Genomic DNA, 20669 nt, shown 5'->3' with positions numbered 1-20669 from the left:
TGTGGGAGAGACTAAAACTCGGGGGGCACAGTTTAAAAAATAAGGGTCCTCCTATTTAAGACAGAGATGAGAAATTTTTTCTCTGAGGCGTTGTGAATCTGTGGAACTCTCTTCCCCAGAGAGCGATGGAGGCAGGGTCATTGTTTTTAAGGCAGAGGTAGACAGATTCTTGGCAAACAAGGGAGTCAAAAGGTACCGGGGATAGGCAGGAAAGTGGAGTTGAGTCCATAAATTGATCAGCCATGATCTTATGGGATGGTGGAGCAGACTTGAGGGGCCGAATAGCCTACTTCTCCTAATATGTATGTTCGTATGAATCTATAGGCATAAAAATAGTAAAAGAATAGTAAACAGAGGGGTGGGCCAATCAGTTACCAAAAAGGGCATCTAACCATGGAGGCAGAGGACCTAGCTGAGGTACTAAATGAGTACTTTGCATCTGTCGTTATCAAGGAAGAAGATGTTGCCAAAGTCATAGCAAAAAGAGGTATTTAAGACCCTGGATAGGCTAAAAATTGATGAAGTGGGGCTACTAGGAAAGCTGGCTGTAATTAACACCATTAAATCAACAGAACTGGAATGAGATACACTGAGGATACTGAGGGGAGTCTAGTTGGAAATTGTGGAGACATTGACCATAATCTTCCAATCCTCCTTAGATACAGGGGTGGTGCCAGAGGACTGGAGAGTTGCAAATGTTGCATCCTTGTCCAACAAAGGGTGTAAGGATAAACCCAGCAACTATAAGATAGAGAGTTTAATCTTAGTGGTTGGAAAACTTTTCGAAATGATAATCCGGGACAAAATTAACAGTCACTTGGACAAATGTGGGTCAATTAAGGAAAGTCAACACGGATTTGTTAAAGGCAAAATGTGCTTAACTTGATAGAATTTTTTGATGAGGTATCAGAGGGTGGATGAGGGTAATGCGGTTGCTGTGATGTACATGGACTTCCAAAAGGCATTTGATAAAGTGCCACAGAACAGGCTTGTCAGCAATGTTAAAGCCTATGGAATAAAAGGCACAGAGGCAGCATGGATATGCAGTTGACTGAATGACAGGGAAGAGTGAGTGGTTGTTTTTCAGACTGGATGAAAGTATAAAGTGATGTTCCCTGAGGTCGCTAATAGAACTGCTGCTTTTCTTGCTCTAGATTAATGACTTCAACTTGGATGTACAGGGCACAATGTCAAAATTTGCAGATGACACAAAACTTGCAAGTATAGTGAACTATGAAGAGGATAGCGATAGACTTCAAGTGGCCATAGGCTGGTGGAGTGGGTGGACACATGGCAGATGAAATTTAATACAGAGAAGTGTGAAATGATACATTTTGGTAGGAAGAACAAGGAGAGGCAATACAAAATAAAGGATACAATTCTAAAGGAGGTGCAGGAGCACAGGGACCTGGGGCTATGTATATATAGGTGGCATGGCAGGTTGAGAAATTGGTTAATAAGACACACGGCATCCTGGGCTTTATAAATAGACACATGGAGTACAAAAACAAGGAAGTTATGGTGAACCTGTTGTCATGCGTACAAGAAGTGCGACAATGGAAAAATACGGACTAAAACTGAAGAGTTGTAAAAATTGGCTTTACCTTTTTAAAAAATAGACAGTGTTGCTAAAAATAGCCATGGAAGGTAAACGACCTGGCCTTTGAATATTCAAACTGTCTGACAGGGACAGAGGAATATGTTGTCAGCTAGGAGGGGTCAATTATCTCATCCTGAAACATTCCTGATTTGAATGGGTTCTTCTGAAACAAAGAAGGTAGCCACATCGTAGGCCATTGTTTGTCACCACAAGGAGGGAGAGCCACATCTCCCAAAAGAGGCAAAGGTGTGAAACCATTATTGACCTGAAAGGTAGCTCCCTGGAGAGAGGGAGACACCCAGAAAGAAGCAAAACTGAGAAGCTTGTTCCCAGCAAAGGGGCTGGAGGAAATCGAGAAGCCATTACGGAAGTGCCCTGCTATAGAATTCTACATCTTTTCTAATTCACTGCTGTGTAAGTAGTGACCCACTGTTTTCAAATGAACTTTTAACCAAGAGAGAAGCTTGCAAATCCCTCAGGCTTGCAACTAACAAGAAGTTGACTTCCAAAAGAATTCAACAGGTTTACCCTGACGCCCAAAACCTACCCCACTTAAAACCACTTACCACTTTTCCTCTTTATGTGTGTCTGTGTCTGTGTCTGTGTCTGTGTCTGTGTGTGTGTGTGTGTGTCTGTGTGTGTGTCTGTGTGTGTGTCTGTGTGTGTGTCTGTGTGTGTGTCTGTGTGTGTGTCTGTGTGTGTGTCTGTGTGTGTGTCTGTGTGTGTGTCTGTGTGTGTGTCTGTGTGTGTGTCTGTGTGTGTGTCTGTGTGTGTGTCTGTGTGTGTGTCTGTGTGTGTGTCTGTGTGTGTGTCTGTGTGTGTGTCTGTGTGTGTGTCTGTGTGTGTGTCTGTGTGTGTGTCTGTGTGTGTGTCTGTGTGTGTGTGTGTGTGTGTGTGTGTGTCTGTGTGTGTGTGTGTCTGTGTGTGTGTCTGTGTGTGTGTCTGTGTGTGTGTCTGTGTGTGTGTCTGTGTGTGTGTCTGTGTGTGTGTCTGTGTGTGTGTCTGTGTGTGTGTCTGTGTGTGTGTCTGTGTGTGTGTCTGTGTGTGTGTCTGTGTGTGTGTCTGTGTGTGTGTCTGTGTGTGTGTCTGTGTGTGTGTCTGTGTGTGTGTCTGTGTGTGTGTCTGTGTGTCTGTCTGTGTGTGTGTCTGTGTGTGTGTCTGTGTGTGTGTCTGTGTGTGTGTCTGTGTGTCTGTCTGTCCGTCCCCCCCCTCTCCCCCTCTGTCCGCCCCCCCCCTCTCTCTCTTTCTCTGCACACGAATGCGTGAGTGGATGCGGTTGTGACAATTTCAGGATAAGGCATATTGCTCAATAAATAGTTGATATTCTTCGTTTGGTAGTGAGAGGGAGGTAGAAGAACAAATAAGTAGACAAATTTATGAATACAAAAACTGTAGGGCAGTAATATTTGAGGATTTCAACTACCCCAATATCAAGTGGGATGCAAACAGCGTGAAGGGCACAGAGAGGGGACAAAATTCTTGAACTGCATTCAAGAGAACTTTTTAGCCCGCACGTAACAAGCCCAATGAGAGGGGGATTCTAGATTTAGTCTTTGGTAATGAAGCTGGGCAAGTGGAGGAAGTAGCAGTGGCTGACCATTTTGGAGATAGTGACCATAATACAGTAAGTTTTAGCGTAATCATGGAAAAGGACCAAGATAAAACAGGAGTAAAAGTTCTAAATTGGGGAAGCTGAATTTTACAAAACGGAGAGGTGACTTGACGAAAGTGGACTGGATACATCTACTTGAGGGAAAAATCAGTGACAAACCAGTGGGAGGCATTCAAAAGCGAGATACTACAGGCACAGTGTAGGCATGTCCCCACAAAGATAGAGGGGTACGGCCAAATCTAGAGCCCCTAGTTATCTAGAAGCTTACAGGGTAAGTTCAAGCAAAAAAAGAAAGTTTACGACTGTCACAAAAATCTTAATACTTTAGAAAGCCTAGAGGAGTATAGAAAGTGCAGGATTGAAGTAAAAAAGGAAATTAGAAAAGCAAAGTGAGGACATGAAAAATAATTGGCAAGTAAAATCAAGGAAAACCCGAAGATGTTTTATCAGTACATTAAGAGCAAGAGGATAGCTAAGGAAAGGATAGGGCCTATCAGGGATGTACAAGGGAACTTATGCGTGGATGCAGAAGATGTGGGCTGGGTTCTGAATGAGTTTTTTGTCTCTGTCTTCACAAAGGAGAGGGTTGATGCAGACTTTGTAGTTGAAGAGGAAGAGTGTGAAATATTAGATACGATAAACATAATGAGAGAGGAAGTACTGGAGGGTTTGACATCTTTGAAAGTAGGTAAATCGCCAGGGCCAGATGGATTGCATCCCAGATTGTTAAAGGAAGCCAGGGAGGAAACAGTGGGTGCACTGAGGATCATCTTCAAATCCTCACTAGATACAGGTGAGGTACCAGACAATTGGGGGTCTGCGAACGTTGTACCATTGATTAAACGGGTACGAGGGATAGGCCAAATAATTATAGGTTGGTCAGTCTGACCTTGGTGGTGAGTAAATTGTTGCAATCTATTCTGAGGGACAGGGTAAACTGCCACTTAGAAAGGCATGGATTAGTCAGGGATAGTCAGCATGGATTTGTTTGGAGAAGGTCATGTCTTACGAACTTAATTGAGTTTTTTGAGGAAGTAACCAGAAGGATTGATGAGAGTAGTGCAGTGGATGTGGTCTACATGGACTTGAGTAAGGCATTTGACAAGGTCCCACATGGCAGACTGGTCAGTAAAATGAAAGCCCATGGGATACAGGGCAATGTGGCAGGTTGGATCCAGAATTGGCTCAGGGACAGGAAACAAAGGATAGTAGTCAACGGATGTTTTTGTGAATGGAAAGCTGTTTCCAGTGGCATTCCACAGGGCTCAGTGTTGGGTCCCTTGCTGTTTGTGGTATATATTAATGATTTGGACTTAAATGTGGGATGCATAATTGGGAAGTTTGCTGATGACACAAAAATTGGTCATGTAGTTGATAGTGAAGAGGATAGCTGTAGACTCCAGAATTATATCAATGGTTTGGTTGAGTGGGCGGAAAAGTAGCAAATGGAATTCAATCCAGATAAGTGTGAGGTAATTCATTTGAAGAGGGTAAATAAAACGAGGGAATACACAATAAATGGGAAGATATTCAGAGGGGTAGGAGAAGTGAGAGCCCTTGGAGTGTATGTCCACAGGTCCCTGAAGGTGGCAGGACAGGTAGGTAGGGTGGTGAAGAAGGCATATGGAATGCATTCCTTTTTTGGCTGAGGTTTAGAATACAAAAGCAGGGATGTAATGCTGGAACTGTATGAAATGCTGGTTAGGCCACAGTTGGAGCATTGTGTACAGTTCTGGTCACCACGTTACAGAAAGGACATAATTGCTCTGGAGAGAGTACAGAGGAGATTTCCAAGAATGTTGCCAGGGCTCAAAAGTTGCAGCTATGAAGAAAGATTGGATAGGCTAGGGTTGTTTTCCTTAGAACAGAGGAGGTTGAGGGCTGTACAAAATTATGAGGGGCCTAGATAGAGTAGACAGGAAGGACCTGTTTCCCCTAGCGGAGAGGTCAATTACCAGGGGGCACAGATTTAAGGTGATTGGTAGAAGGATTAGAGGGGATATGAGGAAAACTTTTTCACCCAGAGGATGGATGGTGGGTGTCTGGAATTCACTGCCAGGAATGGTGGTGGAGGCAGAAACCCTTAATCCTTTTAAAAGGTACCTGGACATGCACCTGAAGCTGCAAGGCTATGGACCAGGTGCTGGAAGGTGGGATTAGATTGAGCGGCTAGTTTTTTTCTTCTTCTCGGCCGGCATGGACACGATGGGCTGGATGGGGCCTCCTTCTGTGCCGTAATTTTTCTATGGCTCTATGTTAGTACAGAACTTGAGTATTGCTGAAAATAGAGACATTTTATTGAAGTTTTTCGTCTTGCACGCATGACAATTCGCAAGAGTGCCAATGTCAGGGAACAACAAATTTATACTGTTTGAAAAGAGAGTGCTGATTGGTTGGCAAGTGGACTCTTATTGGTTGAGGCCTTGTCGTGGAGAATGCACCAGTTTATGGTGATTGACCGTTAACTGCCAAGCTTTGTTTGAAATTTGAACCAGGCAGCTTTACTCTGATTGGTCAAGGCATTGCCCTGAGGAATGAACCAGCGAATGGCTGTCACTTATTTTGTTTAGCCCGTGCTTGCAAAACTCAAAACACTGTGTCCAACATTAGATGTGGTTCCGCGATTGGGCAGCATTTGCTAAATAATCCTCAATGTGCTAAGAATTAGACTGACAACCAATTTAAGATTCAGTCAGGTTCGCAGTGTGGCACATTTGCGTGGACTGGAAGCTACATGTATTAATACACAGGGCCCTGTTCTTTGCAGACAGAAAGAGCATATACACACGTTGCGCCTGTTTATGCTAAACAAAATAAGTGACAGCCATTTGCTGGTTCATTCCTCAGGGCAATGCCTTGATCAATCAGAGTCAAGCTGCCTGGTTTAAATTTCAAACACAGCTTGGCAGTTAACTGTCAGTCACCATAAACTGGTGCATTTTCCATGGCTACGCCTCTACCAATCAGAGTCCATTTGCCAACCAATCAGCACTGTCTTCATACAGAATAAATTTGTTGTTTCCTTTATATTTGTATTCATGTGAATGCAAGACGAAAAGCTTCAACCACCATGTCTCTAGTTTCAGCAATACTCAAATTGATACTCTCTTTTAAACCTACAAGAAAACCGGTTGCTGTCTGTTTATTTGACAAATAAAACATAAAGGGTTAAACCATAATAACAAAAAATGCTTGCTGTGGTCAGGTGGGAGTTGAACAGTAGGAACCACCCTCACCCCTCACCACATGGCTGTAACACTGTATAAAACACTTGTTCAGCCTCAGCTGGAGTATTGCGTCCAGTTCTGGGCGCCACACTTTAGGAAGGATGTTCATTAGAGAGGGTGTGGAAAAGATTCACAAGAATGGTTCCAGAGATGAGGAACTTCAGTTATGTTTAGAGATACAGCACTGAAACAGGCCCTTCGGCCCACCGAGTCTGTGCCGACCATCAACCACCCATTTATACTAATCCTACACTAATCCCATATTCCTATCATATCCCCACCTGTCCCTATATATTTCCCTACCACCTACCTATACTAGGGGCAATTTATAATGGCCAATTAACCTATCAACCTGCAAGTCTTTGGCATGTGGGAGGAAACCAGAGCACCCGGAGGAAACCCACGCAGACACAGGGAGAACTTGCAAACTCCACACAGGCAGTACCCAGAATCGAACCCGGGTCCCTGGAGCTGTGAGGCTGCGGTGCTAACCACTGCGCCACTGTGCCGCCCATATATATGTGAATATATTGAAGAATTTGAGTCTGTATCCTTAGAGAAGAGAAGGTTGAGAGGAGATTTGACAGATGTTCAAAATTGTGAGGTGGTCTGGACAGAGCAGATAGGGAGAAACCATTTCCATTGGTGGAAGGGCCAAGAACTAGGGGACACCGATTTAATTTGAATGGCAAAAGAACCAAAGGTGACATGAGGAAAAAATATTTTCTCAGTGTGGTGTTACGATCTGCCTGAGAGTATGGTGGAGGCAGCGCCAGTCGTGGTTTTTAAAAGGGAATTGGATAATTATCTCGAGAATAAATTTGCAGGGCTATGGGGAAAAGGCAGGGAAGTGGGACCAGCTGAGATGCCCTTGTAGAGAGCTGGCATGGACACAAAGGGCCGAACAGCCTCTTTCTGTGCTGTAGCCATTCTATGTTTTTCAGCGCCACAATGGAGCATGTCACAGCACTTTTTTGTTCAAGGTTTGTGTGAATTGGTGCTGCTTGTAAAGAAGCATAGACAAGTCCTACTCTTTTAGCTGCTTTCCTATTGACCTCAGTGTAAATACCTCATTAGAATTACCCATTTGGAAGCAGAAAAGAGAGAAACAGGAGATGGTAAACTTAGAATTTAAAAGAAAATTTCAAAATAATGAGCAACAACTTTAAAAAAAAAAATGGTTTAATTAAAATTTGATCCTTGATGATAAAAGCTGCATAAGTGGGACAGTGCGACTGCTGTTTAATTCTGTTAATGTGTGATCAATAATTTTGAATTTTGTGCTTCTATAATGAATTACTTTTGTTATCTAATGATCCAGAAGGACCACTGCTGAAACCTTATTCTAAAAGGAGACACTGACTATTGTCCTGTATGTTCTGTTAGATTCTGAAGGAAGACCTGGAAATGAAGCGTCCGACATTGGACCATCTGGGTGAGCTTGGTCAACACTTAACAGAATTGCTCAACAACAGGAACTCATCAAAGAAAATTGATAGTGATATGGAAGAACTGTCACGAAGATGGGATAATTTAGTGCAGCATCTGGAAGATTACTCCAAACGGGTATGAACAGCATCAAACTGAATTGTTTAATGGTTCCACATGCCAAAAACAAGCAGTACAGGAGGTGAAATAAAAGCAAAATACTGCAGATGCTGGAAATCTGAAATAAAAACAAATGTTGGAAATACTCAGCAGGTCTGGCAGCATCTGTGGAGAGAGAAGCAGAGTTAACGTTTCAGGCCTGAAACATTAACTCTGCTCTCTCCACAGATGCTGCCAGACCTGCTGAGTATTTCCAGCATTTCTTGTTTTTATTTCAGTACAGGAGGTGATATGGGCACTAAACCTGCACTGTGTATGTTGTAACATTTCCAACACATTGAGACTTATGGAAGAAGGTAGTTGGCTTGCAACTAAATCTGAGTATTTGAGGATTAGTAAACATGGTGGGGCAGGGAAGGTGGTTTCCAGGCTGTAGGTTCGGATCAAAAATAGAAAACTACTTATTAACAGAAGCTAAACTGGGTCCTTTCCAACTGTCAGTTGTAGTGAGATATTTGCAGACTACATGTTTGCTGTGTGGTGAATGACCTATCGCTGAATTTTCTATAGTTCATTTTCTTACCTGCTCAAAGCACTCTCTCCACACGTTTGCAATATTTGGCCAGCTAATGTAAATTCGCAAGCACTTTAAATTGTCCTCATCTTAGAATAGCTGAACAGTTTCATCTCCTGTGGTTTTCAGTTTCATTGTTGGGGCTTTTTGTGCCATGAATTACAGCTGAACACTTTCTGGAAATAGTCACTGTTTTTCTAGTTTTCCTTCCCTTTCTTTCTACCCTCCCCTCTTCCCTGAACTGGGTGTCTTCAGACTCCAAAGGGAACACTTCTGGTTCGCTTAAGCAGTAGCAAAAATGGTCGATGCTAAGAGGTTAGATATCTTTATTTCTTCCTTCAGCAAAGAAAGCAATTTACAAATGAAGTATAGTTAATAGAACACACTTGAATATAGGCCTGCATTCCTTCTTGTGAGTCTCAAACAAAAGAAAAATGGCTATTATATACACTATCCTTATCAAACTAGAACTGGCATTACCTGATATGAAGTCTCTTGGTTAATTCAGAGTGAACTTCAGTACAAGCTTATTGTTATGCACACACATATATTTTGGCACCATATATACAGAATGCTTTTGCACATTGTGAGCATTTCACACAAGTTTAAGTGTCCTTGTTTTATTATTTTGATTATTTCAATGGCAAGACTTCCAAGTCTCGTCTCCAAGGCTGAAACTTTGAACAAACTGGCTGTTGCTTGGTAAATCTCTCCTTTGACTCTCTTTCTGTCTCTGACTATTGCTAGGCTAGGGTAACTGTCATAATGTATCAACAAGCGTCTCTTCTCCAAGGGGTACTCTTCATATGTGGGTCCATTCAGCGAGTGCTGGTGGGATGTTTAACCATAAGAGCTAAACTCAATGTTTTCCTTACCTGATGTTCACAAGCACACTTGCCAACAGGCATCACCAGAGGGTGATGTAGGTATGGAAATCCTGGATGAATTTCATCCCTATTAGTCCAGGATTGCTGAGGACCAAACTTGGCTTGTAAGCAGCTGTCTTGGCGGAAATCAGTTACCACAGCATAGGCTGGGGATTACACCTGGTATTCAGTTCCACACTGGGTGGCCAGTCTCCCAACTGAACTATCATTGGAAGCTCTGAGTGTCAAGTTCCAAATTGTGTTGAAATCTTGGATCCGTAGTCCACGATCCACTACTGTCCTGGTCTTCCTCGGTACTTTGTGAAATATAAACTTCAGTTTGTGAATTTTAATTTGGAATTGTTGAGCTAGTTAATTTTGTTTGATCAAATTAACCTCCATCAGTTAGATTTATGGATTTTTCCCATCTTGTAATAAAGTCATGCTGCTCTTAAAGCAACAAAGACTCTTATTCTTCAGAAAGTGTTGGAAATACACAGCACGTCTGGCAGCATGTGTGGAGGGAGAAAGAGTGTTAATGTTTCAGGTCTGTGATCTTTCATCAGAACTTGTGCATTCCTTCTTGTGTCTCAAACAAAGGAAAAATGGCTATTATTTACACTATCCTTACCAAACTAGAACTGGCATTGTCTGAAATGAAGTCTCTTGGTTAATTCGGAGTGAACTTCACCCATATTTGTCCTTGCTAATCTTTTTCTTTTCAGTTACCTAAAGAAACTTTTACAGTCCGCCTTCATATTTCTCGCTAGCTTGCATTCATATTCTGTTTTCCCTTTATCAGTTTTTTGGTCATCCTTTGCTGGATTCTAAATTGCTCCCAATCGTTGGGCTTACCACTTTTTCTGGCAACCTTATAAGCCTCTTCCTTTGATCGAATGCAATCTTTAACTTCTTTTGTAGCTACGGTTGATGCATCTTTCCCATTGGGTTTTTATGTCTTAGAGGAATGTATATTTGTTGTAGACTATGTAATACTTCCTTAAATACTAGCCATTGCCTACCTACTGTCAAATTTTCCCAATCCACCATAGCCAACTTGGCCCTCATACCTTTGTTCAGAATTAAGACCCTAGTTTCAGTATGAACTATATCACTTTCAAACTTAATGTAAAATTCTATCATATTATGGTCACTGTTTCCTAATGGCTCCTTTACAGCAAGGTTATTAATTAGCTCTTTCTCATTACATAATACTAAATCTAAAATAGCCCGATCCCTAGTTGGTTCTTCAACGTACTGCTCCAGAAACCCATCTTGCGCACACTCCAGGAATTCATCCTCCACAGCATGATTGCTGGTTAGGTTTACGCAGTCGATGTGTAAAGTGAAGATGCCCATTATTACTGGATTACCCTGTTACATGCACCTCAAATTTCCTGATTTATTACCATGTCCAACATCATCATTACTGTTGGTGGCCTGTAAACATCTCCCACCAATGTTTGCTTCCCCTTGATGTTTCTTAGCTCCACCCAAACTGATTCTACATCTTGCTCCTTCGATCTTAGATCCTCTCTTACTAAGATACTAATCTTTTCCCTTATTAAGAGCCCTACCCCACCTCCTTTTCCTTTTTGCCTATCCTTCCTAAATGACAAATATCCTTGAATATTCAGTTCCCAGTTTTGGTCACCCTGTAACCACGTCTCTGTAATGGCAATTAAATCAGACCCATTTACCTGTATTTGTGCTTTCAAATCATCTACCTTGTTGCGAAAGTTGCATGCATTTAGATAGAGTGGCCTTAACTTTGTCTTTTTAACATTATTTTGCATTCTGATCCTATTTGATGCTTGCCTTTGTTTCATCTGTCTTCTAATTTTGCTTATGACTTAGCCGAATGAACAAAAGAACAAAGAAAATTACAGCACAGGAACAGGCCCTTCGGCCCTCCAAGCCTGCGCCGATCCAGATCCTCTATCTAAACCTGTCGCCTATTTTCTAAGGGTCTGTATCTCTTTGCTTCATGCCCATTCATGTATCTGTCTAGATACATCTTAAAAGACGCTATCGTGCCCGCGTCTACCACCTCCGCTGGCAACGCGTTCCAGGCACCCACCACCCTCTGCGTAAAGAACTTTCCACGCATATCCCCCCTAAACTTTTCCCCTCTCACTTTGAACTCGTGACCCCTAGTAATTAAATCCCCCACTCTGGGAAAAAGCTTCTTGCTATCCACCCTGTCTATACCTCTCATGATTTTGTACACCTCAATCAGGTCCCCCCTCAACCTCCGTCTTTCTAATGAAAATAATCCTAATCTACTCAACCTCTCTTCATAGCTGGCGCCCTCCATACCAGGCAACATCCTGGTGAACCTCCTCTGCACCCTCTCCAAAGCATCTACATCCTTTTGGTAATGTGGCGACCAGAACTGCACGCAGTATTCCAAATGTGGCCGAACCAAAGTCTTATACAACTGTAACATGACCTGCCAACTCTTGTACTCAATACCCTGTCCGATGAAGGAAAGCATGCCGTATGCCTTCTTGACCACTCTATTGACCTGCGTTGCCACCTTCAGGGAACAATGGACCTGAACACCCAAATCTCTCTGTACATCAATTTTCCCCAGGACTTTTCCATTTATTGTATAGTTCACTCTTGAATTGGATCTTCCAAAATGCATCACCTCGCATTTGCCCGGATTGAACTCCATCTGCCATTTCTCTGCCCAACTCTCCAATCTATCTATATTCTGCTGTATTCTCTGACAGTCCCCTTCACTATCTGCTACTCCACCAATCTTAGTGTCGTCTGCAAACTTGCTAATCAGACCACCTATACTTTCCTCCAAATCATTTATGTATATCACAAACAACAGTGGTCCCAGCACGGATCCCTGTGGAACACCACTGGTCACACGTCTCCATTTTGAGAAACTCCCTTCCACTGCTACTCTCTGTCTCCTGTTGCCCAGCCAGTTCTTTATCCATCTAACTAGTACACCCTGGACCCCATGCGACTTCACTTTCTCCATCAACCTACCATGGGGAACCTTATCAAATGCCTTACTGAAGTCCATGTATATGACATCTATAGCGCTTCCCTCATCAATCAACTTTGTCACTTCCTCAAAGAATTCTATTAAGTTGGTAAGACATGACCTTCCCTGCACAAAACCATGTTGCCTATCACTGATAAGCCCATTTTCTTCCAAATGGGAATAGATCCTATCCCTCAGTATCTTCTCCAGCAGCTTCCCTACCACTGACGTCAGGCTCACCGGTCTATAATTACCTGGATTATCCCTGCTACCCTTCTTAAACAAGGGGACAACATTAGCAATTCTCCAGTCCTCCGGGACCTCACCCATGTTTAAGGATGCTGCAAAGATATCTGTTCAGGCCCCAGCTATTTCCTCTCTCGCTTCCCTCAGTAACTTGGGATAGATCCCATCCGGACCTGGGGTCTTGTCCACCTTAATGCCTTTTAGAATACCCAACACTTCCTCCCTCCTTATGCCGACTGACCTAGAGTAATCAAACATCTATCCCTAACCTCAGCATCCGTCATGTCCCTCTCCTCGGTCAATACCGATACAAAGTACTCGTTTAGAATCTCACCCATTTTCTCTGACTCCACGCATAATTTTCCTCCTTTGTCCTTGAGTAGGCCAATCCTTTCTCTAGTTACCCTCTTGCTCCTTATATATGAATAAAAGGCTTTGGGATTTTCCTTAACCCTGTTTGCTAAAGATATTTCATGACCCCTTTTAGCCCTCTTAATTCCTCGTTTCAGATTGGTCCTACATTCCCGATATTCTTCCAAAGCTTCGTCTTTCTTTAGCCGCCTCGACCTTATGTATACTTTCTTTTTCCTCTTAGCTAGTTTCACAATTTCACCTGTCATCCATGGTTCCCTAATCTTGCCATTTCTATCCCTCATTTTCACAGGAACATGTCTCTCCTGCACGCTAATCAACCTCTCTTTAAAAGCCTCCCACATATCAAATGTGGAATGGCCTGTTTCTATGCTGTACGACTCTATGACTTTTCTACTTCCTGTTACCAGTTTTGCTTTCCTCTTGTCTTCCCTTCCTGGCACCCTCAGATTATCAATTCCCTTATTGCTTTCAGTTCGAACATTCCAGATGTCTACAACTCTGAGTGAAAACACTTCTCTTTTCCCCTCTGGATCTTTTACCAATGATTTTAAATTTATGACCTCTGGTTATTGACCCACTTGCCAGAGGAAATAGCTTTTCTCTATTTACTCCTTTGAAACCTGTCATCTTGAAAACCTCTATTAGGTCACCTCTTCACCTTCTCTGTTCCAAGGAGAACAGTCTGAACTTTTCCAGCCTCTCCTTATGACCGAAGTCCCTCATCCCTGGTGACATCCTGGTAAACCTCCTCTGTACCCTTCCTAAGGCCTTTACATTTTTCCTGAACTGTAGTGCTCAGAATTGTCCACAATATTCCAGCTGAGGCCTAACCAGTGAGTTCTAGCATGATTTTTTGACTTTTATATTCTGTTGCTCTATTTATAAACCCAAGTAACTCGTATGTTTTTAACCATCTTATCAACTTGCCCTGACAGCTTTAAGGATTTGTGTATACGGACATCATGGTCTCTTTGCTCATCACTTCTTAAAATCTTGCCATTTATAGTATACTATCTTTCTGGATTAGTCCTCCCAAAGTGAAATACTTCTCCACATTGAGCTTCATCTGCCATTCTTCTTCCCATTTCATCATCCTGACTATGACATCCTAAAACTTATAACTATCCTCATCCCTATCTACTACTTTACCAAGTTTTGTATCATCTGCAAACTTTATAATGCTGCTCCCTACATCCGATTCTAGGTTGTTTATAAAAAATTGAAAAGAGTAATGAACTCAAAACTGACCATTGGGGAAAACCCCTGCAAACCACCTCCCAGCCTGAAAAACATCCATCCACCACCATTATTTGCTTCCTGTCACTGAGCCAATTTTGTATTCATACTACCACTTTCCCCTTAATTCCATGGGCCTCCATCTTCTTATTAAGCCTCGTTTGTGACAGTTTGTTGAATGCCTTCCGGAAGTCCATTTATGCACCATCTACAGCACTATCTTGATCAACCTTCTCAGTTGCCTCATCAAAGAATTCAATTAAGTTACTCAGACACAATTTGCCTTTAACAAATCCTATGGGAAACTATAACTTGGTTGCTCATATTCTTTGGTGATAGATTCGCTTGTTTGCAAAATCAGGTCACAATCTTGCACTTGGAGCACTAGATCGTTAGGATTTTTCTAACTGCTGCAGTATTGTAGCAATTTAGGTCTAAATCTAAGCCCTAAGTACTAGTGTGGAAAAAAAGCAGGGCAGTGGTTACGTGACAACATATTCACCTCAGATAGCACTTAGTACCAACAACTGTTGAGCTTTTTCTCATAAACTGGATTCCAGTCCAAGATAAGAACAAATAGCCAATAAACATAAAAGCAAAGATAGTTTTCCAGATTAGTTGTAACTTATTTTTTCGTGGCGAGTTGTTGTGATCTGGAATGCACTGCCTGAAAGGGCTGTGGAAGCATATTTGAGTAACATTCTAAAGAGAATTGGATAAATACTTGAAGGGAAAATATTTACTGGGGAGTGGGATTAATTTGATAGCTCCATCAAATGCCAGCACAGGCACGATGGGCCAAATGATGACCTTCTCTGCTGTAAGATTCTATGATCTGGGATAAGATACTGAATAGGTTTCAAACTTAGTTTACTTGAAGTAAAATGCCAGTCGTTCAGCCCACAGAGATTAGTTTTCCAACATGCTATTGAGCAGTGGTGGTGGGTGAGTTTTCTGCTGTAATTCAGATGAAGGTTCGGATGAAACATGTCTAATCCATTTGTCACATTGCCACTGTCTAATTTTTTGTATATCCCCTTGAAGTATGATCTTTTATCCAAGGCACCACGTTCCTTTGAGCAACTCTATTCATGTGTCCAAAATCTTTGTTCAGCTTGGTGTGGCATTGCCTTCTGTTACCTTTCAGCAGATGCTCTAACCATTCTTTGGCTCGTAAGGTATTTGGTATCTTCTATTTATGATCTGATGTTTGCATTTCTGAGCAGTGTGGGATTCCTGAAAACTGTTTGCTCTTTCAGTTTACCTTCTCTTTGGTTAATCTTATAACTGGAATTGCTTCTTAGCTTGGACAGGCACTTTCTTTGCATTCCTTTTGGCTTAGAATTATTTATCTTTTGTCCTGTTGTGATAACCTTAGGGGTCTTGCAATGGTTTTGCCATTTGTAGTTTTGGAATCTGCAATCGTCATAGACCTGCGGGTGTAGAGCGTGAGAGTTCCCTGCGGGGTCTCACTTTGGTTGGGAGCCGTACTCTGGACATAACAAGAATGAGTGACTCAACGCCAAGTAATGTGTTAAAGGAGTCATTTTATTAAGTAATGATTAAGTAATTATTAAACAATTATTAATGATTAAAAGGAAAGAAAGATAACTTTATAAAAGAAAAGAAGGAAAAGAGTATAGAAAAACGAAGAAAAGTTTATAGCACAACTGCTATACCCCAAATGACTCTGTACATGACAGCTCCCTAAAATGGTATCGCATTCTCCTTCGTACTTACCACCATGTCTCTGGAGAAACTTGCACAGGGGTAGACTCTCCGGTCAGTCACTCCATTGACGTCCCCTCCTCCGTAGTCTTCTGTGGTTGACTAGTCCACTCCAGCTGCAGCCCCGAACATTAAATGCTGTACCCCTTTAAGTCCAATTTCTGGCTCCATTCCAGCTTTCTGAGGCCTCCATAAGACTTTCTAAAAACAAGAGTCCGACAACCATGACTCCGTATTGAATTCTTCTCACAGACACTACGAGGCTGCCCAGGCTGTTTACACATCCTTTGATGGTGTCTCTCACCTGCCATCTTTGGCCTCCTTGACTCGAGAGACAATGGGTAAGCGCTTGGAGGTGGTCAGTGGTGTGTGGAGCAGCGCCTGGAGTGGCTATAAAGGCCAATTCTCGAGTGACAAGCTCTTCCACAGGTGCTGCAGAAAAATGTGTTTGTTGGGGCTGTTACACAGTTGGCTCTCCCCTTGCGCGTCTGCCTTTTTTCCTGCCAACTGCTAAGTCTCTTCGACTTGCCACACTTTAGCCCCGCCTTTATGGCTGCCCGCCAGTTCTGGCGATCGCTGGCAACTGACTCCCACGACTTGTGATCAATGTCACAGGACTTCATGTCGCGTTTGCAGACGTCTTTAAAGCGGAGACATGGATGGCCGGTGGGTCTGATACCAGTGACGAGCTCGCTGCCCAATGTATCTTTGGGGATCCTGCCATCTTCCATGCGGCTCACATGGCCAAGCCATCTCAAGCACCGCTGACTCAGTAGTGTGTACAAGCTGGGGATGTTGGCCGCCTCGAGGACTTCTGTGTTGGAGATACGGTCCTGCCACCTGATGTCAAGTATTCTCCGGAGGCAGCGAAGATGGAATGAATTGAGACGTCGCTCTTGGCTGACATACGTTGTCCAGGCCTCGCTGCCATAGAGCAAGGTACTGAGGACACAGGTTTGATACACTCGGACCTTTGTGTTCCGTGTCAGTGCGCCATTTTCCCACACTCTCTTGACCAGTCTGGACATAGCAGTGGAAGCCTTTCCCATGCGCTTGTTGATTTCTGCATCTAGAGACAGGTTACTGGTGATAGTTGAGCCTAGGTAGGTGAACTCTTGAACCACTCCCAGAGCGTGGTCGCTGATATTGATGGATGGAGCATTTCTGACGTCCTGTCCCGTGATGTTTGTTTTCTTGAGGCTGGTGGTTAGGCCAAATTCGTTGCAGGCAGCCGCAAACCTGTCGATGAGACTCTGCAGACACTCTTCAGTGTGAGATGTTAAAGCAGCATCGTCAGCAAAGTGGAGTTTCCTGATGAGGACTTTCCGTACTTTGGTCTTCGCTCTTAGACGGGCAAGGTTGAACAACCTGCCCCCTGATCTAATATAAAATAAAAGCAAAATACTGCGGATGCTGGAAATCTGAAACAAAAACAAGAAATGCTGGATTCACTCAGCAGGTCTGGCAGCATCTGTAGAAAGAGAAGCAGAGTTAACGTTTCGGGTCAGTGACCCTTCTTCGGAACTGCCCCCTGATCTTGTGTGGAGGAAAATTCCTTCTTCTGAACACCTGCCATCAATTAGATTATATTGTTCATCAATTAAACTTTGTCTTCTGACTTCACACCATAGTGGACCACCCCATGTGCAAGATTATCCTTTGTCCGGGCTTGTAGTTCAGGGGTCATCGAATACCATAAGAACTGATTTCTGTTTAGACAATAGGAAAACAACCGTTACTTTCAAGAAGACAAAAACAGTAGTTTTGACAAAACAACAGCTGTGCATGGCCTGTTTTGACCAGTATGAAAACAAAAAAAAGAGTTCTTGGAATAAACAAGTTCATAGATAGTAATATTACTGCTGATTGCCATTGATTACATAATTGATTAATTATTGGACTTTATCTGAGCATAATCACACTTAGTTTTAAATCAATCTCTACAAAGTAACCTTTAAAATTCACTACAGGTTTAATACAGGTTTTTTTAAAAAGCAAAAGCAAAGCAGAAGCAAAATGCAAAAACGTAAGTACAGAAAGTAGTGGCTGCAGGCCTCAGGTCTACACGGATGAAAACTGCCTGACCAATATTCTACTAAATAATCATGTTGGACAATTTAAGCAGTCTTGAGATTCAGATGATTGTTAATTAATGGACCCATCTTTCATATTTGCCTCAGACTTGAGTCCCTTGGTTGTGTTACAGACTTGTACCGCCTTTTAATTCAACTTTTCTTTTGTTTTCAGCTTCATTATTTTCTTTCCAATTAATATTAATTTAACATGACTAACCTTGTGTGATGCAGTGGAAGACAGGCAGCTGCTAAACTGAGTAACCCTCGCCCTCTAGGGCCTGAGAGGGTTGCTAGTTTACAAGGCATAACGTTCATTAATTGGCCTGTTCCTAAGATTTAGCTCACATTTCAAGGCACAGTTGGTATATGTTTGGTCTCAAAAAATTGTTTTTGCCAATTATTTTCTCTCCCTTTCAAGTTACTTGGTGTTGCTTTCTGACAGTGATGATTGGTAGCTGGTCAGTTCCCAGATCTCTGACAGTTCTTGAGACTCAGCTCCCTGTCAGTCCTCATCTTGAATTGGCCATGGAGTTGTGCCACAGATTGACTCCCTTTACATTTCATTTAGACATCTTCAAGTTGGAGTGGAGTAGAGGTGTGGTGTGCCTGTATAACAGTGCACTAAACAATTCAACTGAAATATCAGTAGAACAGTTTGTGTTTGGAGTGTTGAAATAACGATCATTTTTCCTTTATGCTGTATAAAAAGTTAGGTTGTTGCAGGTGTTATTTACAATGTATGTGGAAATTTGCAAGATTAAGTAATATACACAAGGATTTGGGATGAAAGCAACATGCTAAAATCATACTATCTAAATGTTGCTGTGTAAGAGTGAACAAAAGGAGCCAGTGGGTAAGGCAGTCTGTTAGCCTAGTGTGCTCGTGAGCTGTCTCATGAGGCAAGTGGGATCACACCAGTGATTTTACCCAGAGAATTATTGATATCTGGCGTGTAGTTGGGAGTAAACATAGAGTGGAAAAAGCGCCTTAGAAAACATTCACTTTAAATATGCTATTTTTCCCTCTTATTTTCCACCATGTCACCATCGCCCGCTTGCAAACAGGTGTCTCAGGCAGTGTCCGAGATGGGAATAACCCACATTAGTCCGATGGAAGTCATGGGAATGACCACCGAGCACTCCGTTCAGAAGCAGGAATTGGTCCCTCCCCCACCACCCAAGAAAAGACAACTTCGCATAGATATGGAATCCAAGAAAAAGTAAGCTGAGATGTTTAAACTCCATGTTTTTCAGAGTTTTCAATGCGGAACAGAGAAGCAGGCAAGTTATGGACATTGATATTCCAGGGAAAATTAAATTTTAAGGAAAAACAGTTAAAAATATTGCATCAGTGGGAATGCATTTTCGATAAATCAAAAGTTTTTAAAAGAACCAAAGGTCGAGAACAAATTGAAAAATACCGGAAATCATCTAAAGATAGAAGAGTTATAACAGCATAGAGGGAGGCCATTTGGCCCATCAGGTCCATGCCCAGCTGTCTGTAGAGCAAACCAGTCAGTCCCATTCCCCCACTCTTTCCCCGTAGACCTGCAAGATTATTTCCCTCAAATGGTCATCCAACTTCCTTTTGAAATCATTCATTGTCTCCACTTCCAGCACCCTTGTGGGCAGCGAGTTCCAGGTCATTACCACTCGCTGTGTAAAAAAAGTTCTCTCTCATATTTCCCCTGCATCTCTTACCCAAACCTTAAATCTGCGTCCCCTAGTCCTTTTGCCATCAGCTGTGGGAGACAGTGGCGTAGTGGTGATGTCACTGAACTAATAATCCAGACTCCCAGGATAATACCCTGTCGACATGGGTTCACATCCCACATGGCAGCTGGTGGAATTTAAATTGAAATCTGGAATTGAATAGTTTCATGGCACTCTTACTGAAACTATCATTGACTGTTTGTTACTAGTTCTGTGAGTTAGTGTGTAACTATTTATTACTCAGTTGGCGGTGGCGTAGTGGTATTATCACTGGACTAGTAACCCAGAGACCCAGGATATTTCTCTGGGGACATGGGTTCGGATCCCACCAAAGCAGAAGGTGGAATTTGAATTTAGTTAATAAATCTGGAATTAAAAGCTAGTCTAATGGTGGCCATGAAACCATTGTCGATTGTTGTAAAAACCCATCTGGTTCACTAATGTCCTTTAGGGAATGAAATCTGCTGTCCTTTCCTGGTCTGGCGTACATGTGACTCCAGACCCACAGCGATATGGTTGACTCTTAACTGCCCCCTTGAAATGGCTGAACAAGCTACTCAGTTGTCAAGGGCAATTAGGGATGGACAGCAAATGCTGGCCTGTCAGTGATGCCCATATCCCATGAAAGAATAAAAAAAGAACAGCTTTTCTTTGTCTACCTTATCCAAACCTGTCATCTTGTAGACCTCTATCAAATCTCCCCTCAATCCCTTTTGCTCCAAGGAAAACAACCTCAGCTTCCCTAGCCTAACCTTGTAGCTAAAATTCCTCATCCCTGGAATCATACTGGTTGTTACGACCAGGTGAGAAAGGTGTCTAGGGGTCCCTCTCAGCCTTCACCTGGTCTTACTGTAACAGGCAGA

General features: G+C 42.5%; 1 protein-coding gene across 7 annotated transcripts in view; it reads left to right on the top strand.

Annotated features, from left to right (window-relative positions):
- LOC137376165 (utrophin-like) overlaps window positions 1-20669 on the top strand; it is a 904611-nt gene that overhangs the window by 196360 nt on the left and 687582 nt on the right. For all 7 annotated transcript variants that reach the window (XM_068044198.1, XM_068044197.1, XM_068044199.1 and 4 more), the window contains 2 exons: window positions 7826-8005; window positions 19159-19313. In XM_068044198.1, the coding sequence (XP_067900299.1) occupies window positions 7826-8005; window positions 19159-19313 (335 nt within the window). The remainder of the gene's footprint in view (window positions 1-7825; window positions 8006-19158; window positions 19314-20669) is intronic.

This window comes from Heterodontus francisci, chromosome 13 (genome assembly GCF_036365525.1).
Source record: "Heterodontus francisci isolate sHetFra1 chromosome 13, sHetFra1.hap1, whole genome shotgun sequence".
NCBI lineage: Eukaryota > Metazoa > Chordata > Chondrichthyes > Heterodontiformes > Heterodontidae > Heterodontus > Heterodontus francisci.
The sequence above is the reverse complement of the archived record's forward strand: the minus strand, read 5'-3'. Positions and strand labels throughout refer to the sequence as shown.